At 34.4% G+C, this 23,398-nt stretch overlaps 1 protein-coding gene across 1 annotated transcript in view; it reads left to right on the top strand.

Annotated features, from left to right (window-relative positions):
- Window positions 1–23,398, top strand: part of LOC142332979 (retinal guanylyl cyclase 1) — a 424,869-nt gene that overhangs the window by 276,327 nt on the left and 125,144 nt on the right. Inside the window, exon 5 of the mRNA XM_075379736.1 lies at window positions 21,211–21,363. Coding sequence (XP_075235851.1) covers window positions 21,211–21,363 — 153 coding nt within the window. The remainder of the gene's footprint in view (window positions 1–21,210; window positions 21,364–23,398) is intronic.

Genomic DNA, 23,398 nt, shown 5'->3' with positions numbered 1-23,398 from the left:
TACAAAAGTAAAAAGGTAAAATGAAAAGTTATTAAGTTGTTGCTTTGAAAGGCTCCGGCCTTTCATCCGGAGGTCCCGGGTTCGATTCCCGTAAGGCATAGCATTTTCACGCGCTACTAATTTGTCATTCATCTTATCCTCTGAATTAATACCTAACGGTGATCCCGGAGGTTAAAAAAAAGGGGGAAAAGTAATCGCTTTGTTACAACAAACCGAATTTTTGTATATTAACAGATGGGTAAGTAACATCAGCTGATATTAACACTGAAAGTTAATTTTTATTTAGATAATATTATCGGTTGATATAGCCGTTTAATTTGATGTTGTGTTGTTAATTATATTAGTTGTTGTTTATTATTATCGGTATTGTATCACGTTTAAAATTCGCTATTGTAAGGGTTATGAATGTAAAACGCAATAAAATTATTCATGCAGCGCAGCGCGTTTTACCTCATTTTATTGTTAACACTCTTTTTCTGTAATTCGATAACGAATGTATTAACAGAATAATGGGTTTCACCGTTGTTTTTCTTTTAAAATTTTAAATCGAAATCATGTGTCATATTTCCTACTTAAAAATAAAACTTTACTATTTAAAAAAATTAAGTTTGATTCAATATGGCGGACCAAATATAGCGGATAAAATTTAAAACCCGCTATAATATCACTTTTTTTTAACTAAGTGGAATCCCCAAAACCGCGATCGCGAATAGGTACCACCAAATTGTAAGTTCCCTATTCCCTTTCCTTTCAAGAAAGAAGAATGAGGGAACGAGCCCAGCAGCCAACAGCCCAGCAGTCACTGACAGCATGGGAGAAAGAAGAAACCTGTACTTTCCTCCGTTCAGCCCTTCGGGGCGTCGGGAATACTAAGGTTAACGGTATGTAACTTCGGTTACTACCAATTCTCGGGAAGTGCAGCCAAAGAAGAATGAAGAGTTCATCGGAAGAAGAAGAGGGAGAAAAAGAAGATGAAGAAGAAGGAAGACCCTCTACTCGTCCCAACATCACGGACTGGAGTCCGGAACAGAGCCCAGCAGAGATGCGTCCTGAAGGGCAGCCATAGCAGAAGCGGATGAAGAGCTTCTACACAACCCTTCCTTTAAAACTTACATAAAAATTAACACAAATCAGCAATTGCGACTCCTCCGGAAAAGGGGGCGCATTGCTCCCTCCATATAGTTAGTGCCCCGTTGTGGCGTATTCCTGCTAGCCTATGAAGCGTTAGCACGGAAAGGACTCTAGTGGACGGTCTGAAGCGGAATTACGTCGGGAGGACAGGTTGCATAAGCCTAGCATTCCGCGGTCGGCCCATAAAATGGGTTCGATAACGCTGGTTTAACAACGGATTGGAATGCAATTAAATCCGTCCTTAAAATACTAAATATTAAATAAAACAAAACTTGAAAAATTAGACCCGTCACTTAAAATAAACCTTTAAAAAACACGCCCGATTAGAATCATCCTGCAGCAAGGGACTCTGTCCAGGTTCTGCGATCCGTAGGGAGAAATAAACTCCCGCCAACTTTGCATTCCATTCCATTCCTAAGTGGAACCCCATTTCTTTCCGTATCCAAACACCTCTCAGATATGCAGTATAAAGCAATTTAGTTACTTAACTATCACCCGGTGTATTGTTAAATAATTTTAAATCTACCCGTGCTGAATGTATCTTGCTTGGTCGTTTCTGCGCATACACACACACTCACCCCCCCCCCCCCCCTCTCTCTCTCTCTCTCTCTCTCTCTCTCTCTCTACAAAAACAATTTTATATAAATATATATATATATCAGCCTATAAGTAAATAGTGTATAGAATGAGTCCAGTAAAGATTGAAGTTAGATTGATCAACTTCTCTAGTCAAATACTCTTTTCTAGTTTAGCTTCATTTTATTCACCCTTTATTTTTGTATGTTCTCAAAAGGTAACAAACAGAGCTTAAACGTTCAATGAACTCGGATTCAAACCCTCTTTCAAAAATTCTTTATTGGTTTCTGTCCTTGCATTCCCTCGTTTCCCGCTCCCTCACAAATATCAAAGCACTCCGTGTTTTCTTTTACGGTTATTATTTTTGTTATCGTTGTTGTTAGAAGTTTGCGAGTTTATCGCCAACGTTAGCTTTACTTTTTAGATTTATTTCTTTTATATATTTTAAAGCTTTTCTTTCCTCCGAATTAATAATAGTTATAATTTCTATGTTACCCAAATAACTTTATCGTACATTGCAAAAATATAGGATTCTAATAATTTAATCAATTTTTCTGATTTATTGATTAAATGTTTTTAAATTTTGGTTTATTTTTTCATTTTATCTATTAAATCTATTTGTCTGAAAAAAATAGACTTAAGCTTTAATTTATATTCTAATCCAATTTCAAATAGTATTTTTTACATCAAAATTTTTTATAAAAAATTATTTCTAATCATATTTTACATAATTATATATTTTATTAAAATACGAGTACTTCGAAAATTGAATAATTTTTTTATTCTGTTTATATAGATGAAGATAAATTATAAATATAAAAACAAATTATAAGATAAAAATTTGATGTAGATACCGCATGACATCCTTGTACTCCTATTTAATTACATATACACATTTTTAAAAGTACATAAAGTTTTATTTCACTAATAAATTCTCTAATGTGAAAATAGGAGGAGAACAGATTATGGAGGTAGAAGAATTTTGTTATTTGGGAAGTAGAATTACTAAAGATGGACGAAGCAGGAGCGATATAAAATGCCGAATAGCACAAGCTAAACGAGCCTTCAGTAAGAAATATAATTTGTTTACATCAAAAATTAATTTAAATGTCAGGAAAAGATTTTTGAAAGTATATGTTTGGAGTGTCGCTTTATATGGAAGTGAAACTTGGACGATCGGAGTATCTGAGAAGAAAAGATTAGAGGCTTTTGAAATGCGGTGCTATAGGAGAATGTTAAAAATCAGATGTGTGGATAAAGTGACAAATGAAGAGGTATTGCGGCAAATAGATGAAGAAAGAAGCATTTGGAAAAATATAGTTAAAAGAAGAGACAGACTTATAGGCCACATACTAAGGCATCCTGGAATAGTCGATTTAATATTGGAAGGACAGGTAGAAGGAAAAAATTGTGTAGGCAGGCCACGTTTGGAATATCTAAAACAAATTGTTAGGGATGTAGGATGTAGAGGGTATACTGAAATGAAACGACTAGCACTAGATAGGGAATCTTGGAAAGCTGCATCAAACCAGTCAAATGACTGAAGACAAAAAAAAAAAATTGTGATTTTTTTTTTCATATTTTTTTTATTGTTATTGAATTATTATTAGCTTTTTTTTACAGTCGCAAGTTAATAATTAATAAATCAAGACATTTAAATTAAAAACAAAAGGAAATGAAGTCGAATTCGAACAGATGTGCCTCCCCCTTTTAAGATTCAAATATTTCATTAATTAAACTTTTAATTGGCTATAATTCTGGAATTAATTACAATAAGTACCACATGATATATCGATATAAAAATTCCTTGGATTTTAGGCTTTTTTTGGACACTTTTGGTCCAGTCGACTGCAATCAAAAGGGGAGTTACAGAAGTAGATGTTACAACAGTTCTAAATCAAAAATTTCAACATCCTACGGATAGTCGTTTTTGAGTTAAGTAAGATACATACGTATATTCTTACGTACAGACGTCACCCCGAAACTAGTCAAAATAGATTCAGTGATGGTAAAAATAGATATTTCCGTTGAAATCTTTGAAAACCGAAATTTTTCGCGATCACAATACTTCCTTTACTTCGTGTAACGAAGTAAAAATTGGCGGTTTAAATCCACGTTAATTATTTAAGTAAAAATAATAATAAAACTCTTCCTAACATTATCACTCTTTAACATTCGAAGTCAAAGCGTTTTGGAATACCTCCGATATGAAAACTACTTTTAGTAATTTATTTTTGAGAGTGAAAGTACTCCAAAACGCGTCAACTACGAACGTTAGAGAGATAATGCTAGGTAGGACAAAAAATAACTTTAAAATCTATAATGATAACCCTAGCGGAAATATAAACTATTGTGAAAATTTTTAATAAATGATGGTTAGTAAATATAAATAAAAGATGGTAAATTTTTGCATAATTTTTCTGGCTTCGATCTTGACAAATTTTTACATAAATATTCTATACGATTTTTTAAATATTAACGACTTAATTATGCGATATTTAAATTGTTTTTGCGAAAAAATTAAAATCTTCAATATAAAAAAAAACTAACTGACCCGGCAATGCTTCGTCACTGCTAGATTTGAGTATGTATATACATATATATATATATATATATATATATATATATATATATATATATATATTAAATGTACACAAATAAAAGTTTGATAAAACATTAAAAAACTGCTCATTACGGAACTTACTATTTCGTAAAATAATTTTACGAAATATTTAGACCCCAGCGCCACCTAGCCGGTCTAAACTAATTCAGAAACTTTCTTAGGCGCGCACACAACAATCGGATGAATGATATAGGAACGGATACGGGATATATGAATGTTTGTTTTTTTGATCAAACAACGTTTATATAATCAATATTATGCTGTATTTATAGTGAAATTGTCAAAAAAATATCAACAAATTTTAATTTCTTTTTTATAATACGAGGGCTATTCAGAAAGTAAGGAACGTTTTGGAATTTTAAAAAACCAAGTACAAGAAAAACTTTTTATTATATACATGTGAAAGAGGGACTAAAATACTACTTTTCAACAAAATCACCATACAAATTCAGGCACTTATCATAGCGGTGGACAAGCTTTGAAATTCCTGCCGCCTGTGATCTCAACCGCTCGGTTACGCGTACTTGGAGCTCCTCATCGTCGTCAAGACGCTGTGTTGCTAGCCAGGTCTTCATTTTCGGGAACAAGTAAAAATCACTTGCAGCAAGATCTGGACTGTAGGGGGGATGATGAAAAGCTTCCCAGTTGAACGAGTTCAAGAGTTCTTCTGTACGGTTTGCCGTGTGAATTCGGGCATTGTGATGCAAAAGCAAAATTTTGGATGACAATTTTCCTCGGCGCTTGTTTTGGACAGCTCCCCTAAGGTTTTACAATGTTTGGCAGTACCGCTCAGAATTTATTTTTGGACCACGTTCGAGAAAATCAATAAGAAGAACACCTTGCCTGTCCCAGAACACTGTTATCATGATCTTCGTTGCCGACAAAGTTTGCAGACATTTCCTTGGATTTTTAGGGAAACTTGTGTGCCCCCACTCCATGGACTGTAATTTTGTCTTACAATTCACACGTTTCACCCAGGTTTCGTCTCCTGTTACGATTCGATCCAGTAGTGCTTCTCCATGACTGTGGTTTTTGGCACCCATCTTGCACAAAATTTGTGGTATCCTAGCTTCTGTGAAACAATTTCAAACAATAAAGTCCGTGAAAGTTGTGGGAAACATGGAGAAAGCTCAGTTATTGTGAAACGGCGGTTTTCACGAATCGTTTCGTCAACTTTGGAGACCCGATCGTCAGTCACAATACTCGGACGTCCACTCATCTCTTTATCGTGAACGTTTGTTCGGCCATTTTTAAACTGAATGCACCACTTCCTGACAGAACTTTCACTCATTACGTTGTTCTCGTACACTTCACACAGTTCCCGATGAATTTATATCGGTTTTAAGGTTTTTGCCGACAAAAAACGAATCACAGACCGCACCTCACAACTGGCGGGATTTTCGATTGCAGCACTCCTTTCAAATTTGTAATTTATAAAAAAACGGGCAGTGCGGAGATGTTCCCATTGTCACGGCTGGACGCTGACTGAGGTGCCGGAATGGAATGGAATGCAAAGTTGACGGGAGTTTATTTCTCCCTACTTATCGCAGAACCTGGACAGAGTCCCTTGCTGCTGGATGATTCTAATCGGGCTTGTTTTTTTAAAAGGGTTATTTTAAATGGCGGGTTTAATTTTTTAAAGATTTGTTTATTATTTAGTGATTTTAAGACGGATTTAATTGCATTCCAATCCGTTGTTGAACCAGCGTTATCGAACCCATTTTATGGGCCGACCGCGGAAGGCTAGGCTTATGAAGCCTGTCCTCCCGACGCAGTTCCCCTTCATACCGTCTACTGAAGCCCTTTCGGTGCTAACGCTTAATAGGCTAGCAGGAATACGCCACAACGGGGCACTAACTATGAGGAGGGAGCAATGCGACCCCTACTCCGGAGGAGTCGCAATTGCTGGTTTATTTTACTCTACTTGTAAGTTTTAAAAAGAGAGGTTGTGTAGGAGCTCTTCATCCGCTTCTTCTATGGCTGCTGGGCTCTGTTCCGGACTCCAGTCCGTGATGTTGAGACGAGTAGTGGGTCTTCCTTCTTCTTCATCTTCTTCTTCTCCCTCTTCTTCTTCCGAAGACCTCTTCATTCTTCTTTGGCCTGCACTTTCCAAGAATTGGTAGTAACCGAAGTTACATACCGTTAACCTTGAAATTCCCGATGCCCCGACGGGCTGAACGGGGGAAAGTGCAGGTTTCTTCCTTCTTCCGTGCTGTCAGTGGCTGCTGGGCTGATGGCTGCTGGGCTCGTTCGCTCTTTCTTCTTTCTTGAAAGGAAAGGAAGGTAATAGGGAACTTACAGAATGGTGATACCTATTCGCGATCGCGGTTTTGGGGCGGCGGTTTTCTTAGAAGAAGTAAACAGAAATCATTCACTCTACGTAATTATTAATCTTCAGACACACGTGTGTCCGGGAAGGGGTTGGGGGGACCGTTTGGCCGCAGCGCAGTGAAGAAACCATTTGTTTTTTTGTGGTGGCTGTTGGTATCTGCAACAAAAGAAACAGAACACACACACGAAAAAAAAAAAATATTTGACTTTTATTTTATTTTAGAGTGGCAGGATGAGAGGAAGGAAGGCCGTTTCCCAAGACGGCACGACGAGTCGTTCCACATCCACGTTTCTCCCGTTTCTGAAACAAGAGAAACAAAACACACGCGGGAAAAAAGTGAGGACCGCGTTTTTGTTTTGACTACGACTTACCGTATTTTAACGTCTATAGACCGTATCACTCGCGAAAAATTTAAACACTCGCGACCCCGGAAACGCCTCTGACGCGCTATTCCGTTTATGGCTCATGCGATATGGAGGCCCCTAAGCCTGGTTTGTCGATTCTCGGCTCCCGCACCGCACCATCACGGTGACTGAGGTGCCGTGTACGAGCACACCAAAATATACGCGATTGGCGTGCGCCTGGCGGCGACAGGTGGAAACGTTCCTTACTTTCTGAATAGCCCTCGTAATTGGATTCCAATCGACTATTTGCTTGATAACTAGCTTGTATAACATCATTTTATAAACAGTTTTATAAACTACTAAAAAAAACAGACCAGAAATTTAAAAAAAAGAAAATAATAACCTTTTGTATGATTCCCTCATTCGGAAACATTTAAAATAACATTTGCGCTTTAATAAAAAAGGTTGTTTAATTAATAACATTAGAAGAAAATTAAAAAAAAATTTAAATCGGATACCATATTACACGCTTGTCGGTAAGAGTGATGACCCTAGAGATTGTGCAGTATGACAATTTTTTGCCGGTTAAATGCATAAATGTAGCAATCCATTTAAACAGTTTTATCTATATTTCAACTAACAGTTTAACAATCGATTTGAATAAATCAGTATCATTTTGTTTACAACAAATGTCTTAACTTTTTATCTAATAAAACTACTATTTGTGCAACTAAAATATTAATCTCCGTGGCAGAGCGGTAGCGTTTTGGCCTTACATCCGGAGGTCCCGAATTCGAAATCCGGTCAAACGTGGTATTTTTCGTACGCTATAAATTTCCATTTTCACATTTCCGCGTACGTGCTTCTTTTTAAGCTTCTACGGTTATTTAATTAATCGATAAAAATAATATATGTATAATAAAGGCACATTTTACTTAAAAATGTTATCTTTATTAATCTCCTGGATTAATCGATCGACTATACAAACTTATAAATTAAATTCACTACGTTTCACTTCTTTTTTCTTTTTTTTTTTTTGTTTTCGATGAGTCTCTTTGGTTTGATATAGTTCTTCTGATCTTAATTTGCGTACACGTTCACTAGTTTTCAAATATTTCTCTTTATTTACATTCGTCATCCTGTCTTAATTGTTTTATTCTTTCATTGGTCTTAACGTTTTCTTCCTCTTTATACAGAGTGATTCAAAGAAACGGGAAATTAAAAAAATTAAATAACGTTAATGAAAGATTTCTTTTAAAAAATGAATTTTATTTCATGTAATTGTACAAATGTTGCCATTTTAGGATACATACATTTTAGTTTATTTTTTTAAAGATGACATCTTGCAGGTGACCTCCTCTTCTTCGTGAACACTCACGAAATCTCTGCGTTAAATTGTTCACGGTTTGACGTAACATCTCAACTGGAATTGAGGAGGTCTACTATGGAACACTCTGCTTTTAAGGTGACCCCACAAAAAGTAATCGCAAGCTGAGAGATCAGACGATCTGGGAGGGCTTCTAATGTCACCGTTTCGCGAAATGACACGTTGTCCAAACAATCGGCGTACAGTTTCCATCGATATTCGTGGAGTATGTGACGTTGCTCCGTCTTGTTGAAACCAGGCTGTGTTAAGAATCGGTGGAAATCTCTTTTGTTGTTCCACAACAAAGGTTTCAAGCACGGCTACGTAACGAGCCGACATCATTGTAATCGCGAGACCGTTGTCATCCACAAAAAAATGAGGGCCTATAACACCGTAAGATGACATAGCACACCACACGGTCACTTTCTGGCTGTGCAACGGACGCTGGTGTAGCTGCATAGGATTTTCTTGTGCCCGGTATCTGAAATTTTGCTTGTTAACAAATCCACTGAGGTGGAAATGCGCTTCGTCTGACATCCACAGTTCGTGAAGAAATTCTTCGTTATCATTTGAAGCATTACATTACAGAATTGTGCTCGCACAACTGCATCGTTCGGTTTCAGTTCCTGGACGATCTGCAACTTGTACGGATGGTATTGCAACTCCTTCACTAACATTCTTCGAACACTTGAATTATGCGATTGTAAAGATGCTGAGAGACGACGGATTGACCGATGTGGACTTCGTGTGACAGCATCTTGTAAAGATTGAACATTCTGTGGTGTACGGACGTTTCGCTCACGGTCTGGAGGTTTATTTTTCATTGCCGAACCGGTTTCCTAAAAAAATTAGATATCCGTGTTTTAATTGCACGTGCTGATGGAACACGGTCGTGCCGTCCCAGATTAAAATGACGGCGAAATTCTCTACGCGCTCCCTCCACACTGTCATTGTTTTTGTAAAACGCTTTGATAGCAAATGCACGTTGCGCACCACTCCAAGGATCCATGACAACTAAATGGCAGTTTAGGTTAGAGAGGCTGGCGCCACTTATCAAGTGGTACCAATCGCCCACGGCTACCAACACAACTTTCAAAATTTCCCGTTTCTTTGTATCACTCCGTATTTCTCTCTATTTACATTCGTCATCCTGTCTTAATCGTTTTATTCTTTGCTTGGTCTTAACGTTTTCTTCCTCTTTATATTTATCATCTTCTCTTTATTTTCGCGTTTTCTTAACATTTTCTTCTTCTTCATCTTCTTGTCGTTTCTTTGAGATTTCTTCATGCTAACTTTCTTTTTCCTGTATTATTGCTTCTTTTTCAATTTTGATTATCGGCAAAATAATCCGGTAATAAAAACCGGTTATTTTACATAGTAAGGTCGCAATTAACATTTGTAACCGGTATATATAAGAACGGTATAAGAACCGGTATAAGTTTATTGAACGGAATAGCTTAATTATTATTACCTTTTATTTATACGACATACCAGAAATCTGAAACTTTTGTAATCAACAACTCACGAAGATACGAATAATACTGATCTAATAATACGAGTAATAAAGGGACTTTTACTCTTTCCTAATAATTCATTTAAGATTGTTGAATTACTAATCGTATAAATATTTGATGGTAATAAGGACTAATACTGTATTACAGCAATTGTGCAACACATTATTAATGAATTAGAGGATCTTATCTCACTTCCAAATGAAATAAGTTTAAATGAAGCGCAGCAGATGATGTGTATGTGTAATTTAATAAACGTACAAGGAAGACATGTGGTGTTCACATCAGATGTTTTAATTTTATTCAGAATTCAATACCGTCGATTCCCATACGTATTTTTTTAGCCGTTAACAAATAATTTACGTTGAGCAGTTCTGAGATAAAAATTGCGCCTGTACGGCCTATATGAAACATATACATACGTCTTCCGGAAATTTCTATGGATTTTTTACGTTTTTAAATTTTTGGATCGTAGAATGTCGATTCTCGGAAAAACCCGACTTCAAAATTTTTAGCGAGCTGCTACATATTAGTAATAGAGGTTTAGCCGAGAAAGTAAAAATATGGAATGGAATGGAATGCAAAGTTGGCGGGAGTTTATTTCTCCCTACAAATCGCAGAACCTGGACAGAGTCCCTTGCTGCTGGATGATTCTAATCGGGCGTGTTTTTAAAAGGTTTATTTTCAATGACGGGTCTAATTTTTCTAGTTTTGTCTTAGTATTTTGTGTTTTAGGGACGGATTTAATTGCATTCCAAAAAGTAAAAATAAGCTGTAAATAATTCCCTATTCATTAGGATCTATTGAAAATTATTTTGAGCAGAAAATTTCGTTTTCGTTTTAAATAATTTTATTAAAAATTCATCGTAAGAATAAGACTTTTTCCGTAAAAAAAGAAAATTACTTGTATTTTTAAATAATTTGGTATAAATAAAATAAAAAATCTGCTTTCATGAAATGAAGGAGCGAGTCTTATTAAAAAATTTGAAAAATATTTTTTAGGACGTTGATTATTTGTTTCTTTCAATATTATACTTGAAATTTTTTTTTCTATAAAATGATTCCTGGGCGTAAAATTATATATGATCAAAGAAGAAGATTTAATTTTTTATTCTTTTAATTTTTTTAAGCGTCATTAAATCAGATTACATTGTTCATAAAACAATCGCATTAAAATTGCTTACGTACAAACAATAAAAACAGAGATAAATTGAAGTAAATAAGTAGTCTTGAAACAAAAGATCTTTTGTTTTAATTTGAAATGGAACGCAAAAATAAAATGAAAATATTGTTTTATTTTTTATTACATTTTACGCGTTTACATTCCGCTCCCATTTTGTAAAAAAAAAAAAAAAAAAAGAAAAAAATAGATATTTTATTTCATAAAGTTCATTTTGTTGCGAGGCATCTTTATACCCACTGGCATGTTTCTTGTTGCACCTCTTCTGTCTTGTACAGCGTTTACTTATCATTTAGTACATTGTATTTTAAATATTGTAGTTTATTTTGCTTTCTTTAAAAACCAAAAATTACCGAAAATATCGACTCGTATTAATAATAATATCGATAACAATCCGTTGTTATTTAAATATTTGAACGATTCGTAATTTGGCCGGTTTTCTAATTTAAGCAAATATAAATTGGAAAATCTGCAAACTCTTTATTTAATAATTGAAATGTTTTACGTCCGGATAAATAAATGAATTAAATTAAATTATTACCGTAGTACTAGGGGTGGCTAAAATATAACGCACAGTCTCTCGTAACTCGCGATTGAAAAAGAAATAATCAAATAAAACAAAAATAACATAAAACCGTATTTAATTAGCTACATTTTGTTTTTTCCGCATAATCACAGCTTTCAGCATCATTCTCTTAACAGTAAACCGGTTTTCTTATTCCGTCGATAAAGAATGCCGACGTTCTTTCCTCGATCCGCGTCCTCCCTGCTTCCTTCGGACTTCAGTTCATCGTCCATAGCGAAGCGAGTACTTTTAATATTCATCTTTAATTGTGGAAAAGAATGAAATTTGAACGGCGTCAAACGTGACAATTATGAAAAGCGTGGAAAAAGTTCAAATTAAAATGTTAAGACTTCGGTGATCGTACAGGATATGCGTGTCCGTACGTTATCGTGTCGACCGTTTGGATTATCGAACGCAATACACGCGTTCCTGAAATATTTTAACGTCTCTCTTATCGCTCAGAATTTACAGTTTATCCGGCTTTCAGATAGTCTGTCGCGTATTTCAAGAGATTTTTTTGCAGTGTTGTGTTTTGAATTTTTTTGATTACGGTGAACTGAATCGCCGGTATTCCACGGCGTGCCGTCTTACTTCTAACTAGTAACGATTCGTCCGTCTCGATATTAAAAAAACCATCCTCGTCGCGATAGCGTTTCGGTAGTCGTTCGCAACGTTCCTTTCGTTGATGTTTGCTATTTTCTATGAATACACTCGAGACCCGCGGCGAACAGATTTTACGGTAGCACGGTTGTGCGTGGCGACTGCTCGTTTTTTCGATATTCCTATCGGCGTGATGATTCGTTGTGCGATGCGAAATTTAGCAAACGCTCTTGTCTCGAAACTATCTATTTTGTAGTACCAGCCTACCGCTCTCCGAGCGCCTAGTTTTCAATAAAAGGCGATTCAAAAGTTTTTACATACAATTTAGGGTTGCCGTATGCCGTTTAAAAGGCATTGAAAATAAAAAACTTTGACGTAAAATACTTCTGGTCCGCTAATACTTTAATCTGAACCGTGGCTATTTCATGATTTTTCAATATAAAAAGTGATCTGCACTACAACCCAAGTTATCTCAGACCGAAAAATAAATTTTCGAGGTAGAAGCATTTTCTAAATTACATTTATTTTATGAACTGTTGAAAAGTGATGTAGAGTTCCGTGCCTTGTTAAAAGTCTCTCTCTGTCTTCATTATATATATATTGCATACATTACAAAATTATGTTTGTTTTAGACAGATTACATAAGAAAGCTATCTATTGTAATGAGTACCATGATTCGACTTCGGAAAATTTCGATTATGTTCGCGTTTCACATACCCTAGACCCCAAAACCAGCGAAAGTTTAAAAATTTATATATATTTTTTCCGCTTTCTTGTGGACACGATAACTGCCGTAAATTTGCACCAATCACTTCCAAATTGTTCATTAAAAATAATTCGTTCCAAAAATCTCGGTCAGGTTTGTCAACGGTCAAAATCTGACCTGGGGGGGAAGTGGAAGAACTTTTTCGAAAACATAAAATATCTCTACAACTTTCTTATTAAGTAAAATATCGAATTCGTTTAAAGTTCATACTATTCTTTGGATAAGGGCCTAAAACATATTAAGTAAAGTTTTTTGTTGTCACCAACCGTTGGCCCAGGTGGTGAAAAAAATGGGGTTTTTAAGACACAAAAAAATCGTACCTCCCTTAATAGGCACATTATCGAATCGATTTAAAGTCCTCGAAACATTACCTAAAACTTTTGTCTGAAACAATTTTTGTTATGACCAACTCTTACGGCAAGGGATGATCAAAATGTTGCTGTAATTGTAAGAAGATGGGGCTTGTATGCTAAGCATTTGAAACTTTTTTCACACGCAACTATTGTCGTACTGAGTAAATTTAAAATTTTTCTTAACTTTAAGGTGGAAATTTTTTTTTATCTCCTGCTTAGAACCGGTTAAATCTACCTCCATTTGCCAACGTGCCAAAAGGGATTTTTTTTTATTTATTTTGATTGGCTCGGTAAGTAAGAATTCAGCTATTTGTTAAATAATTTAAGTAATACAAAGCTCTTAATTTATTAATAAATTAAGTTGTGGTTCAAACAACGAAAATTATTATTAATCTGTTAATTCTTTTATCAGAATTGCGCACCGTATTTAAATTCCACTTAATCGTTTGTATGAAAGAGAAACGCAAAACGTGTTATCAAACCGTGTATATAACCATATATACATATAATTTATTTCAGTCTTTTTTAGTAGTTAATAAACTAGTCGTTTATTTAAAGAAAGTTTTATGTTTTACCAGAGAAAGATACTATAAAGAATTGTCAAGTCCGTTTTATTGCACACATTTATTGCTTTTGCCATATTAAATTTTTATAAATGAGTTTCAAGCTTAATAACTAGTTTCAAATTAACTAAAAAATTAAACGACGGATTATTTTATTCCCCCAATCGTTTTTACATTTATTTTATGTACCAAAATATAATCGTGAATAAAGAATAACAAAACACAAAAAAAAAGTTAAACAGTAATTACATCAATCCTGTAAAGAAATATCGTATTTCATTTCGTAAAAACCGCTATCCGTAGCGAGGTTGTAGTGATGTAATTTGACCGAGTTAAAAACAAAATAAATAAGAAACGTGGATACAAGAAAGGAAGGAAACGTGTGAAAAGTGGAGAACCAACCAAAAATAATTAGCTCTTTTAATATAGATTTTTAAATAATATTTTAACTTTGAACTAAAACTTTTAGTTAATCGTTCCTCGATAATCATTATATTTTATTTCGTTAAATGAAAATTATAAAAAAACTAGCTGACCCGACAATGTTTCGCTATTGCTAGATTTGAGTATATATGTAGAAAAACGAACACATCCGGCCTCCGTTGCGCGAGTGGTAGCATTTCGGCCTTTCACCCGGAGGTCCTGGGTTCGAATCCCGGTCAGGCTTTTCACACACGCTACAAAACATTCATCTCATCCTCTGCGGAAAAAATTGCTTGACTACTGACTGACCCGGAGTTTAAACAAACAAATTAAAGTGTGATAAAACATTTAAAAAAACTGAAAATTACGGAATATCACAAAATTAAACCTTTTCTTTTTTTCCCTCTTCCAATCTTCTTCCCTTTCTCATTTTCGCAAAAATATTTCTTTTCACGTAACTAATATATACAGAGTGTTTCTAAAATGGTACGCTAGCTATACTTTTTCGGATTCTACTTCTAAAATTAAACAAAAAAATATCCCTAATGGATAATGACAATTTCTCCTTCGTTCTCCTTCTGTTCGCCATTTTATTATTTTCATATAAAAATTTATATCTCAAGTTCGGATAGAGGCATTAATACAGGGTCATTCACGGGAACCGGATGTTTTTGAAGTGGGTTGTCCTCTGGCGTTCGTGGTGGGAGGGGCACATGGCTGGTGTCTGACGTTTCCTTTGTTCATAGCATTTACATTTTAGTCGTCGAGATGGAGCCGTGGACGCTAGACCAACGCCTGTACGCGTATGACAGTTTTGTGCGAAATTACGAATCTGTAACTGCTGTTCAGCAAGACTTCCGCCGTCAGTTTAATATCCATCGTAATGCAAGTGTCCCTTCTCGTAACAGAATATCGCGACGGGTAAATAACCTTCGAACAAGCGGTTCAATATTGAAGAAAAAACCACCGGGTCCCCGACGAACTGCTAGCACTCCGGAGAACATCGAACGAGTAAGGGAAGCCATTTTCAGAAACCTACGCCGCTGTATTCAGAGGCATTCAGCAGCGCTTCAAATGAGCACAAATACGAAATTTGTGCTCAAAATTGTAAGACGAATTCTGCATACAGACCTGCATTTTCATCCTTACAAGATAGCCGTCGTGTAGCAGTTAAACGAGCAAGATTTCACGCAGCGATTACAATTTTGTCGACAAATGCTTACCGTTTTTGAAGAAAATGAAAATTTGTTATCGTTAATGAGTGACGAAGCCCATTTTCATCTGAATGGCTTCGTCAACAAACAGAATTGCCGGTATTGGGCAAAAAGAAACCCACATCGGCTTCACGAGAGACCACTTCATAGCCCAAAGGTGACTGTCTGGTGTGCAATAGGAAAGATTGGTGTTATTAGACCGTATTTTTTGAAGAAAATGACGCTGCCGTAACTGTAACAGCCGATCGTTACATTGCGATGTTGAATACGTTTTTCATCCCTGAGTTACGAAACCGGGGAATCGATTTTCAATATGCGTTATTCCAGCACGTTATTACAGCGCACACAGCGAGGGCGACGATGGCTGTTCTCCGTAACTTGTTTCCGGGACGGATCGTTTCCAGATTCGGCGACATTTCTTAGCCCCCTCGGTTCCCCGACTTGAGTAGTTGTGATTTTTTTCCGAGGGGGTTTCTGAAATCGCGTGTGTACGGCGATAAACCGCGTACATTGGAGGACCTAAAGATCGCAATTCGTCATCACGTCACTCAGATTGATGTAGACATGCTGCAAAGAATTGAGGCCAGTTACCGTGAAAGGCTACAACAATGTATTGCCCAAAATGGACATCACTTGCCGGACATAATTTTTCGTTTATGAGTAACAAATGCTTTTATTTAACATGTGTTTCATTACCAATAAAACTTTTTTAAAATAAATATTCAATTTTTTATGATTATTTTAAAAACATCCGGTTCTAGTGAATGACCCTGTATTTTGTAAGCGTCGTGGTAATAACGTTATAAAATTATAAAAAAATCAGGAATTAAATATCTTTGCAAATTACAAAATGGCGGTCGTGTATATTTTTCAATTCTTTATATCTCCGTAAATATTACTTTTATAAAAATTTATATTATTTTCTAAAATATTAACCCTTTTATTTTGAACAGAATAACATTTTATTTTTGTTTAATCGGTTGACAAATAGTCGATTTGTGGCAGAAAATGATGTTTTCATTTCCTCCACTTTACGTTCAATTCGATTAAATATGAATTGTTTTCATTTATTATTAATTCTACTATTGTAAATTAGTATCGGATTAAGTAATCGTTTTCTCACAATAAAATTTAATATTAAATAATAATAAAATAGATGATATTAATTTTTAATAATTTTACACGGTGACAATTACTGTTGATCATGTTAACAATGTAAAAATGAAGCGTCCTTCAACAGGAATGGTGTTCAAAACTATCACAACCTTCGTATCTGGAGCGACAAAAATCCTCAAGGTATCAACAAAGATTTTCCCTGAACATACGGGCAGGTATTTTTAATTACTACCTTTTTCCTTCCCTTTTTGCCAAATCCTTTAAATCAAAAAAATTATCTTGCTCATTTAACCGAAAATCTTTCAAATTTTTTGGAAGACCTACCTCTATAGTTAAGAGGAAATATGTACGATGGAGTTCCAGCGTATTTCAGTCAGTCGGTATCAGATTTTCTGCGGAAAACTTTCCATGACAAATGAATACGCCGGGGAGGGCCAGTGTCCTGACCTGCCTGATCACCTGACTTAAATCCTCTTCGCTTCTACCTGTGGAGCCATTTGAAACATATTGTTTATTCAATTCCAGTACTCAAATTTGAGGATCTTCGACAAAGGAGCTAAAATGGATTTCAAGAAATTATGAATACTCCGGAAATATTAAAACGGTTAAGACAATCTCTCAGAAAAAGATGGGAGACTTGTGTAATTTCTAATGGTGGACACTGAACATCTCTTATAATTTTTAACAATTGTTAACCGTTTAATTACACCTAATGTTCTTCAATAATTAACGTAAGATTATCACAAGTAGTTGTTTTACTTTTTTTTTAAATTATTAGTTCTAGTATTGTGAGAAAATTATTACTTAATTTGATACTAATTTACGATACTAGAATTAACAACAGTTAATATTCCATCGAATTGAACGTAAAGTGGTGGACATGAAAACAGACACAAAATTAAATCAATTTTATTCCGTAACTCGATTATTTGTCAACCGATTTAAAAAAAATAAAATGTCAATGTGTTCAAAATAATAGGCTTTAGACAATAAAATAAATTTTAATAAAACTAATATTTAGGGAGATATAATGGATTAAAAAATAGAAATGGTCACCATTTTGTAATTTGCAAAGGTATTTAATTCCTGATTTTTTGATAATTTTAAAACTTTATTACCAAGACGCTTACCAAATAATAATGTGATTCGTCTATCCGAAATTGAGATATAAATTTTTATATAAAAATAACAAAATGGTGGGCAGAGGGAGAACGAAGAAGAAATTGCAATTTCTCCTAAGGATATTTTTTGTTTAGTCTTACAAGTAGAATCCGAAAAAGTATAGCCAGCCTACTATATTAGAAACACTCTGTATATCCTGAATATCAGCCAAATCGGACCATATATATCATTTTTTGAAATATCTCGACTTCCGCGCCACCTAGCGGATCCAAACTAATTCAGAAACCTTCACGGGTGTGCGCACAACAACTCACGAAAGTTTCATCGCAATCCGATGAATGGTATAGAAATGCGTACAAGACAAACAAACAGACATTCATTATACACAGCGTGTCCCACATAAAACGCAACCCATCAATCACTGCTCCATGAAATTTCAAAAGTCAAGCTTACTCCCCTACTCGTTACTGAAATGGACTCGTCCAACATCTGAACATCGCGGCAACGCAGTAGAACACTACCGATAGTAACAACAATGCAATCATAACGTTCAGTGTATCGCTACAGAAAAGATGGTGTTTTCGTTAGATAAACGTGTTTTCATTGTCGAGTCGTTCTTCAGTACGAAATCAGCGGTCGCAGTGCAAGATTTGTTTCGCCATAAGTACCCAGATAAACCAGCTCCTAACAAAACATCAGTATTAAGGTTAGTCGCAAAATTTAGAGAGACCGGTTCTGTTAATAACAAGGAACACAAAAGATCTGCGTCAGTGTTGAATAGAGATACAGTCGCTGTAATCAAAGACCGATTACTCGCCTCGCCAAATAAATCGATCAGACGTTTGTTTGCTGAAATTAATTTGTCTAAATCGACTGTTCATCGGGCGACCAAACGATTACAATTACGTCCTTATCACATTCAAACGGTTCATCGACTTCTTGAGCCCGACAAATAAAAACGGCTACAATATTGTCAATGGTTCCGTCGATTTCTGCGTGATTAACGTTATGGATTCGTTATTTTTCACAGCATGGCTACGTAAACAACCAAAACAGTAGAATTTGGAGTGCAGAAAATCCCCAGGTTTATCACGAAAAACAATTACGCCCGCTGAAGTTGGGCGTGTGGTGCGCGATATCGCGTAAGAAAATAATCGGTCCTATTTTTTTCTAGTACACCGTTAATGCAGAACGATATCAGGATATTTTATTTCGGCTCATTGCGCTCTTGGAAGAGGAAGACAGACACTGCTCGCTACAACATGACGGTGCGACATCGCACTACGCAGGTTCAACTTCTGATTTCGTCGAGGAATTCTTTGGTAATCGTGTTATCGGTCGTGGCTTGTGGCCACCAAGATCTCCAGATTTGACTACGGCAGATTTTTTTCTACGGGTTTACCTCAGAGAAAAAGCCTACATCGGCAAACCACGAACACTTGAACGATTGAAAGTCAATATTGAACAAGCTGTATTAAATATCCAGTCACAAACTTTGAAAAAAGTTGCAAGGAACGCTGTAAAAAGAATTGAAGTTTGTATTCAAGAAGATGGCGCCCACTTCCAACATTTTCTCTAAATGTAAGGTAATGGATGGTAATAATAAAAATTACATTTACATTTACACATGCCTTCTTATTATTTCAATACCTACCAATGTAAGGTTGGGTTGCGTTTTATATGGGACACTGTATATATATATATATATATATATATATAAGATTACTGGCAATTAAATTTATTAATATTAAAATTAAATGTTAATTTCAAGTATAATGTTTGTCTTATAATGACCGTTAAAAAATATGCAGATTTATAAAAATAATACTTTCGGCAGGATAAAAATCGTAATTACAGCAAAGAGATTAAAATTTATTTTTAAATAAATAACAAACTAATCCACTAATTGTAAAGTTAATGAATTGTAATTATAAGACTTCTGATTTATCAAAAAGCTTTCTAACAGGAAACGATATAAAATTTTATTTTACGCCTAAGACTCATTTCCTAAATCGTCAGCGTCACGCGTTTCCTGAGATGTTTTAGCAGCGCCAAAAAGGAAATATTTCTACCGCTTTTTGATCCTTCTTATTGGTTATAGAAACTGTTAAATCACCGCGAGTTTCAACGTCGATATTATTTTTACCAACGTCTGATGGAAAAAATTTTATTATATATCTACTCACAGTATTGCGATCGATCTCGGATTTTAGATTTTCTTTCGCTAGCGTTCATTTTTTATCGGCTTATTATATATTTCTTTTTTTACTGATTTTTTATCGATTTTTTTATATCGCTAGCGTTCACTTTGTTCTCTGTAAAAATGTTATGGCTACACGTTGTTTAGACTTAGCAAGCGTACTGTACTTCATAGGGACGTCGATCGATATAAAAAAATTTGATGTGTACACCACATGACTTCCTTTTACTCTTATTATATTACATAAATACATTTTTTTTTTTTTTTTTTTTTTAATGAAAAGTACGTCAAATTTTATTTCATTAATATTTTCTGATATTTTTTTCATTTTTTTTTTATTGTTAATGAATTGTTATTTATTGTAATTTTTTTTACAATCAGAGGTTAATAATTAATAAATCAATATATTTAAATGAAAAAAAGTAAAAAAAAAAAAAAAAACAGGAGATGAAGTTGAATTCGAACCGATGTGTCTTCCCTAGGATCCAAATATTTCATTAATTAAAATTTTATTTGACTGTAACTCTGGAACCAATGAAAATAAGTACAGCTTATAATATATCATTGAAAAGCCCTCAATGATTGCTGCAGTTTAGAAGAAGCCCACAATCCAAATTGTTTGGATTTTGGGGTTTTTTGACTTTTGGTCCAGTCGATTGAAATCAAAAGGGGGGGGGCGGAGGTGCACAATTAGATGTTACAACAGTCCTAAATTTCAACATCATACGGCTAATCGTTTTTGAGTTAAGCAAAAATTATACGTACGTACTGACGTAACCCCGAAACTAGTCAAAATGGATTCAGGGATGGTCAAAATGGATATTTCCGTTGAAATTTGAAAACTGAAATTTTTCGCGATCACAATACTTCCTTTACTTCGTACAACGAAGTAATTAAAGGGCACGAATTGACGAATTTTGGAATGTTAGTATTAGTGGAATGAAAACAGCACTAGAGGTATTACAAGATAACAGCACCTATTGCTTTTCGGTTAATTTTTGTTCTCCCGTCACGTTCCGGTGTGCGTTTCATTTCAGCCGCTTTTCGTAAAATAAATTGAAGTAATTGATACTACTGGTAAGCAACGTATTTTCTTGCGATGGCTTAACGCGTTCGAAGCTAAAATAAAGACGTTCCTTCTTATAAACACCGACTTATATATTAAATTAAATAAAAGCTTACTAACTTTTTTAGTATTAAAATTTACCTTTTCTTTTTTTTCCAGAATTAGGTTGGTGGCCAAGATTAGCTTTGAGAATCGAAGCTGTACTGAAGGGAAGCGGCGTTGGAGTACGACATCATATAGTTTTACCTCCAGAATCAACCGCTTCCTATATTAGCGATAGCCTTCTTCCTTTGAAACAAGCGCCGTCTAGAGGTATTTTAAAATTAGTTACGATAAATTTAATTTAGAGTTTTGATTCATAACAATGTATAGATGTAAGATTCTTTTGTCTTAAAAAATTAAAATATTTATTTGTTTAAAATTTAATAACCGTTGTTCCGAAGTGAATGTTCGGTTACAACTGTATTTATTTAATTGTAAGAGAGGATTTAAGTTTTAAAATATCCATATTATAAGGCGAGTGGGTGAGCAGTTCAACAATAAATCGTCTTTGTATCATATTTTACAACTTTTTTTTTAGCGTCTGGAACCATTTTTAGGTATTTGCTTCAGAAGATGAGATGAAATGGCGATTTATTTGCGTGTGAAAATCCCATGCGGGAGCGGGATTCAAACCCGGGACCTCCAGATATCGTTACATTTTTGTTGGAAGCTTATGTAAATTATATCACGTATATACACGTTAAAAAAAAATACAAAAAAACAAAAATATATTCGATTACATATAAAAAATTATTTAAAAAAAAAAATTTTATTTAACTAATATTATTAACATTAATAAAAAAAAGGAAACAAATTAAAAAACCCTCTAAAAAGTAAAAAATAAGAATTAAATTAAATTGAGAATTTTAAACAAAAAAATATAATATATTAACAAATATAAAAATGCACTGAAAAGTAAAAAATAAATTATATAAACATCAAATAAATAAATTTAATAATTATTAAATGTTAAAATTAAAAGTAATGAAATTGTTTAGTTAAATAAAAGCGTGGCGCAGTTTTAATACCAATATAACATCTAGAAATTTCCCTACAATCTTTCTATGAATTACTGAAACCGCACGATTCTTTTAAGATAACTCTGTATAATTCGATTAATTTAGTTCCATTAATTCTTCGGATGACGATTAGACGGATGACAATAGGCACGAGGGCTATGATATGAAAAATATGATACAAATAGTTTTATTTTATAATAGCGTATTTTATCAAAAATTTGGTTTTTGAACGGGGAGATTTGCGCTTATTCATAACAAAACTGAAGCCAAGTATTGATAATTTGCTGTCAATCCAAGTACATCCCTCTCATTAAAATTTTAACTATTTTGTGATTGTCATTGTAGAAGTTACATTACGTTATTAATGTTTAATTTTAATTATATTTCATTGCACTATGATAACAATAATAATTAATAGGGTAATGATTACATATTTGAATAAATGCAACACAAAAAAAATATACTATTTTTCTTTTGCTTTTTACCACTCTGAATGGGAAGTTTTCTAAATAAAATAAGTGAGAATCGATTGCTTTCTTGTGCTGTGAGTAGATGTCAAAACTGTAAAGTTGGATGGAAGCATATTTTTTGATCGGCCAACTTTACTTTTTTGACATCCAATCACAGCACAGTCGATCAAAAATTAACCGATCAATTCTCACTTTTTTTTTCGGAAGCTGTTAGTTCGTGGAACTCAGCCGTAACGCAAATTTTCATAGTTAGATCTAATCTTCACATTTTTCGTCGACTGGAAATATGGTAGAAATGTATCTGCAGGGGGCCACCGGAATCAGCAAAATTTTTAAAGTGGTCTATGAGAAAAATAAGTTTGGGAATCTCTGGTGTTAGATGAAGCCGAGTGAACTGTAAAGAGCCGAGTGATGTCGATAGAACCCGAGTGCATCCGAAAGGAGCCGAGTGAATCATCAGGAGCCGAGTGAATGCAACATGTATACGTTTTATTTTTTTAAACATTATAAACATGAAATAATACAGAGTTAAATCTTAATAAATAATCAATACAAAAGTCATAAATAAAAATCAGCTGAGCATATATTTATATGCACGTTGAATGGAAAGCATAAATTTCAGTGTATGAAAAAATTTCTTATTTATAATTAAAATAATCATTACATCCAAATACTGTTAAATTTTAGATGAAAATAAGTCAAATACCAAACCAGTTGAAATTAACTTAAAACTGCTTTACGCATTGGCGTAAACATATATATATAAATATACTATATTACATTTGATCTATATATATATATATATATATATATATA

This window comes from Lycorma delicatula, chromosome 12, assembly GCF_047948215.1.
Source record: "Lycorma delicatula isolate Av1 chromosome 12, ASM4794821v1, whole genome shotgun sequence".
Lineage (NCBI taxonomy): Eukaryota > Metazoa > Arthropoda > Insecta > Hemiptera > Fulgoridae > Lycorma > Lycorma delicatula.
The sequence above is the reverse complement of the archived record's forward strand: the minus strand, read 5'-3'. Positions and strand labels throughout refer to the sequence as shown.